The sequence below is a fragment of the Eschrichtius robustus genome, chromosome 15 (assembly GCF_028021215.1).
Source record: "Eschrichtius robustus isolate mEscRob2 chromosome 15, mEscRob2.pri, whole genome shotgun sequence".
Classification (NCBI taxonomy): Eukaryota; Metazoa; Chordata; class Mammalia; order Artiodactyla; family Eschrichtiidae; genus Eschrichtius; species Eschrichtius robustus.
In genome coordinates, this window is record NC_090838.1 from 59,276,233 (window position 1) to 59,282,698 (window position 6,466).

General features: G+C 38.1%; 1 protein-coding gene across 1 annotated transcript; it reads left to right on the top strand.

Annotated features, from left to right (window-relative positions):
- The first annotated feature begins 1,068 nt into the window (after nucleotides 1-1,068).
- Nucleotides 1,069-6,136, top strand: GKN1 (gastrokine 1). The gene is made up of 6 exons (XM_068564842.1): nucleotides 1,069-1,113; nucleotides 2,940-2,993; nucleotides 3,082-3,210; nucleotides 4,175-4,285; nucleotides 5,208-5,355; nucleotides 6,042-6,136. The coding sequence occupies exons 1-6, from the start codon at nucleotides 1,102-1,104 to the stop codon at nucleotides 6,134-6,136; spliced, it is 549 nt and encodes a 182-aa protein (XP_068420943.1). The 5' UTR covers nucleotides 1,069-1,101.
- The last annotated feature ends 330 nt before the right edge of the window (nucleotides 6,137-6,466 follow it).

Sequence of the window (6,466 nt, forward strand, 5' to 3'; positions counted from 1 at the left end):
AGGCAGTGGTATGTGAGTTGGGCCTTGCAAAATAAATAGCAATTACCAATTAGAGAAAGGCAAGGGGTTGGCACTCCAGGGTGAAGGAACAACATGTGCGAAGGCATAGAGGCATGAACCATCCTGAATATTCCCACCAGAGTGGAACTGTGTTGTAGCTGGAATATAGGTTTATAGAGCAACAGAAACAACTGGGGAGACTTTGGAAACCTTATTATAAAGGACACTCTGTGCCATTCCAGTGAGCTTGAAGTTTATCTTGTAGGCTGCCAGTGAAAGTTGCTAAGCATGGTAGAGTCAGATTATTTATATATGTATTTTTAAAAGACAACCTTAAGGAAAATGTGGGGGAAATGCACTGGAATATGAGAGACTGATGACCAGAATGATCAATTACACAACTGCTGTAAAAGTCCAGGTGAATGAAGCTGTGGGCAAAGCCAGAGTTGAGAGTCAATTCTGACTGAGATGAAGTGACAAGGTTTAGTACCTAACTGGATGGTTAGAAAAAAGACCAAAGGGAGCCCCAGATTTTCTAACTAGATGTATGATCCTATCATCCAAAGAGCTCAGGATTGCAGAGAAGGGTATAGGTTCTATGGGAGTAGCTAATAGAACATGTTTAGCCTAAGCAAAAGCAACACAGTGGCTTGGTTAAAGGTACGAAGAGGAAACCATTCCATGTTCTTACAGGAGCTGCTATCTGCAAGGCCCACAGTTTCTTGCCTTGTTTGATTTTAGGGATGATTCTTTTTCTGAATCTGAGTAATATCAATATATAAAATACCCACACCCACAGCTTCAGTTGGACCAGAAGTTATCATAAATCATACTGAGTTTGTTTTGATATCTTCAACTTCAACAAACGGTGAGTCAGATCAACTCCATGTCAAAATACCTTGCTAACCAGACGGATATTCCAAAAGGCTTCCTGGTACACCAGAACGTAGCACAGATATGGAAAATGGAGAAAGATAAGTCTTGGACCCTACCTGTTCACACCTAGCTTGAGTAAAGCTGGTCAAGTACAAATATGAGGAGACTTTTTTTCTGAGTCCCTGCCTGCCTTCTCCCCGGCTTCATTGCTTTGGTGAAGTCAAGATGAAGTTCACAGTGAGTAGATTTTTCCTTTTGAATTTATTCCCTTATAACTGGAGACTGTTAATATTCTGAGCTAAGGGGGTCTGCTTCTTATGACAACATCACTGTAATGCAAAATTTTGTAAAAATAATAATAATAATAATCTCCTTTCTTTTCATGGAATCATGGCATTTATAAGCATCTCTGTAGAGAAGGATAGTTATACTGGGATTGGTCAGCTGCCTGAGCATCTTATACTATGCTATCTTTAAAAAAATTACTTTCCAGATCTCCTGATTCAGGTCTGGGCACAGAGCAAGCAGTCTCTAACCCTAGAAAATGTCTGACTTTTCATACCTTCTTAAACTCCCTTTTTGACCAAAACTTCTGAGTATGTTTAGGCAAGAAAAAAAGCCTATTATCAAAACAAATTGGTGAGAGACTTACTGTCACATTCTCCCCTGTGAAATGGATCTCTAAGTAAGGAAGTTTTACCTTGGACCCTGTCTGTAGCCATTTAGTTATGAAAACACTTGAAGCATGAAGCTAGTGCAATATCTCACTTGTGGTTCCATGTAAAAGGCTGAAGAGTGTAGCAAATGGACCACAAAATTCTGCCAAAGTAACCGGTGGTGCTGTGTGTCTCATAACAGGATGCAAAAGGGCTAGAGTCAGGTGAATATTTTCATGTTTTGACATACTAAACATCAAAATATATTACAGCAGACTCTGTTTCATAATGAAGTTGCAAGTGTGAAATAATTTTCTCGAAATAAGTTCTATTTTTATGTTTTGGTTTTTTGGCCACGAGACATGTGGGATCTTAGCTCCCCAAACAGGGATCAAACCCTCACCCCCTGCATTGGAAGGTGAAGTCTTAACCACTGGACCACCAGGGAAGCCCCTAGAAATAAGTTCTACTAATAGGAAGGTTAAAAAAAAACAAACAAAAGAGCTCCAGACACAGGTCAGATCTGGTTTCTCTTCTGGTTCTGCCTTGAACAAAAGGTACACCTTTGGCCAAGTCACTCAACTTCTGAAGTTCAGTTTCCTCATCTGTGAAAGGATTATGTTGTACTAATTGATCTCTAAAATTTCTTCCACCTCTGAATTTTTTTAACCTCCTTCTTAAATTGTCAGGGGAAACATCAAACCAATTTTTTAAATTACCTTGAATTACTAGTGCAGTTCTCAAACCATTTTGTTCCAGGCAAAGGAAATGAAGATAGGCACCCAGAATCATGCACCCTGCATAAAGCTCTGTGTTCTGAGAACAAGCGTTGTGTACTCAATGACACATGACTACATCAGGTGTCCTGGGACAGTGATTGACTTCCCTTCTGCTAAGCACATTTCACAGCCAGACACCCCATCCTTGGCTTCTCATCATTCATATCCAACCTGCTTACTAATCCATTACTTTAAAACAATTTTTAAATAAAAAGACTACTGCTATTAGGGGGTCTAGGAAGAGAAGAAACATTCAGGTCAATAAATAGGAAAATTAAATTAAATCATTTTCAGATGTGGTTCTCAGAACTTAAAACCATTTTCATACCATATATGCTATTCATTTTCAACTTTATTTTTCAATATACTGACACTTCATCAGTATTGCATAAGACCTACATTAAAAATTCTAAAACAATCAACATAATTACTTATAATTTACCTACAATTCAACATTATCATTAAAACTTTCTATGGTTAAAAATATAGAAGACCAAAGAAGAAGAAAAGACAGACCACTCAACAGAGTGGTAAAGTTAGTAAGTATTTTTATAAGCTTAGATAAAGAAAGAAGACGAGGCCATTGTTTTGCCATTTAACAGTAAACCAATGTTATTTGTGATTTCAGATTGTCTTTGCTGGACTTGTTGGCATCTTTCTGACTCCTGCCCTTGCTAACTATGTAAGTCTCATTTTTTAAAGTGTGTTACCAAAATGCATTTGCAAAGAAATGCGGTATTAAATCAATGTCAATTTCTTGTAAATTTCAGAATATCAATGTCAACAACAGTGGTGGAAGTGGGCAGCAGTCAGTGAGTGTCAACAATGAACATAATGTGGCCAATGTTGACAATAACAACGGATGGGACTCGTGGAATTCCGTCTGGGACTATGAATCTGTAGGTAGCCCACATGCAATTTCTGTTCTTTGCAAAATGGCATTTCTTTTTTAACGACAACAAAAATTGCCTGCTAACCATAAAAAATTTAAAATGACGTAAATTCTAACTGCACATAAGCACAGAGTTATAAGTAAAAATGCCTATTTTGCTCACCCAGTTTCACCCCCTAGATATAATTGCTGTTAATAAGTTTCTCACAGTAAGTTAAAATTCATGCCAGTGTGAATAGTAATTAGGATCCACTATGCTGTGAGGCTATAAGACAAATATGACATCTTTTGCCTTACCTGCAGAAACCCTCAATAAAGACAAAAGACCTTCATAATATTACTGTTGCCAAAGCACAATCTATCTCACTCTATCGTCAATTTCCTTCTAAAAAGACAGAAATTGACATTTCATCTGTAACTCAAAAAAACCAAAGGAAATGTAAATGACAATATTAATTAGTAAGAGAGTAAAAACAAAAAAACAAAAAACAAAACAAAAAAACAGTTGTTTCTAGTTAGAACACCCAGCTCTGCAATTACCAGCTCTATATTTAACAAACTCTGTACTTTAGAAAAGCCAGCTCCTTATAGTTTCAGTTTTATCATCTGGTCAAATAGAAGACGAATTCCTGTCTTACCTGCCTCCTTGAAATGTTGTGAAGATCAAAGGAGATTAAAATATGATAGTATTTAACATTTTATTTCAGCAGAACAGACGCATGTTGAGGGACTCTTCCCAGGCTAGAACCTGAAGCAAGTTCAACACTCAGTCTCTCCCTCAAAGAGTTTGTGGTCTCTCCTTACAAATGTTAGCAATAAATATGACTGCAAAACAGGTTCAGATCCAGCACTTTTATCCCAGTTCATCGTGATCTCAGAGTTCCATTTCCCTCTGCTGGTGAAACTAATTTCTGATGAGAAAAGCACCTTGGAGAACATAACTCCTTACCATCTACCATCTTCTTTAATAGGGCTTTGCTGTAACCAGGCTCTTTAACAAGAAGTCATGCATTGTGCACAAAATGAACAAGGCAGTCATGCCCTCTCTTCAAGCCCTTGATACATTGGTCAAGGAAAAGAAGGTAAAAATAAAAGTCTTTTTATTTTTACTCGGGGAAGTCTTATGATTTCCAATAAATAATGAGAAGGTCACAGTTGTTCCCTCTTGACCACAGTATGCTGTTCTGTGGAGCAAAAAAGGGGAAGAGGAATTGGTAATTGCTTGAGGAGAGAGAGCTGCCACCACACTCAAATGCTGTGGCTCACACCTGCCTTCACAGAAGCCGATCAAAACACCTCACCTTTACTGTTAGGGGAGCAAAGCTCTGCTCACACCAGTGGGAGCCCTCAGTACTTCAAGGACTTTTTTCTGCAAGAGTTGGTTAGGGTTATTTGATGTAGCAAATAAAAATAGAGGATACCCAGTTAAGTTTGAATTTCAAATAAACAATGGATAATTTTTAGCATAAATATGTCCTATGCAATATTTGGGACATACTTATACTTACAAATGATCTGTTATTTATCTGAAATTAAAATTTAACTGGGTGTCCTGTATTTTATCTGGCAGCCCTAGTTGGGGTAGGTGGGGAGAGGGGATCTATCATTCTTTAAAATGTCAGCCTGAGTTTATATCCCTATAACTGATAAGTGGGTAACTTTCACTGACAGTGTAGAGAAACTGCATTCTCAGAAACTGATTATCATATAAATCAATCCAAGAAATATAAGATGATCAAATGAGGTTCAACCTTCAGAATAAATTTACCCTCAGACTTCCGTTTATATGAAAAGCTGGGGTTTCAAACCAGCTAAATCCCTTGGGACACTACAAAATTCTGAGATATACAGGGCTGGAATTGGTCCTTCTTCATTCTGATTATGGAAAAGTTATAGCCAAGCAATACCCCCTTGTTGACCTTGAACCCAACCCCCAACCCAACAAACCACTGGGCTTAGCACTCCTTCTCTCTCCTCCTTTCCACCTGTCTTGTGCACACTCAGCTTCAGGGTAAAGGACTAGGGGAACCACCTTCCAAGAGCCTGATATACACAGTCAACCCTGACAAAGTCGACAACCTGGACCAATTTGGAAAATCCATCGTTGCCATGTGTAAGGGGATTCCAACATACATGGCTGAAGAGATTCAAGGTGAGTAACCTCTCTACTGTGCACTCCAAGTTAATGCTGGTGGGATTGTCAGACTATATTCCGGGGATGTCCACAGAGGACACCAATTACTCGGGAGATGGTAATCAAGGTTAACACTTCTGTAGCGCTTGCTTTGTGCCACACGCTATTCTACGTGCTTTAAGTGTGTTAACTCATTTGCTCCTGAACGCAATCTTATGTGATGGGTTTTATTGTTATTCTCACTTTCTGATGAGGAAACAGACACAGAGAGAGGTCACAAACCCCTTGCCTGGGTCAATCCTAAGCATTTTGGCTCTGGATTCTGTGCTTTTAACCACCCTGAAATATTTCCTTTCAAGGGTGAATCTAGAGTAAACTCAAGACATATTCAAAGAAATGCATGAATCACTAAATGAAAGGAGAACGCCAATAGACTCTATTGGCTTTTTATAGCTCAAACAATCACTAATTCTGGGCATTCAAAGAATAATTTACATAAAAATAAAGAGTTCACACGGGAACCTAACATAACAGCAACTTTCCAGATCTCTGAATTGATTATTTAATCTTGATAGCTAGCTAGCTAAATCTTGAAATTACTGCAGAGCTAGTTTGAAAACTGTGTGACATTCCTTGCCTCTATCCCCTAAAAAACAGGTCCTTGAAAAGGCATTGATATTGGTTTCTTCTTTTCTTTTTATCAGAGGCAAGCCTGATTTTATACACAGAAAAATGCTTCAGTATTGATATGCTCTGGATTCTGAACATTTCCTTCTGTGGAGCAACAGTGGAGAACTAAAAAAAAAAAAAAAAAGTTGCTGTGGGTTTAGCCATCAGAATATTCTATGCAGAAAAATATGAAAAAAAAAATATGGGTTCTAATGGTTTTTAATCATGTCATTCTGAAATGTTTTTTCCTAGTCCTGTCTGGTTTCTTTAAGTGTCAATAAACCTATTTAGCACTGAGTTCAATTTATACTAAAATTCTTTATGATTTCTGTTTGGAATGCACAGGATCAAAAAATGCAATGGGGTGGCAGCAAGTTTTCAAAGTACATTAGACCCAGCCATTAGCCTATACTCAGGATGTGCCCCTTATAAAGAACCCCTTTAGCTGCTTCAGATACTA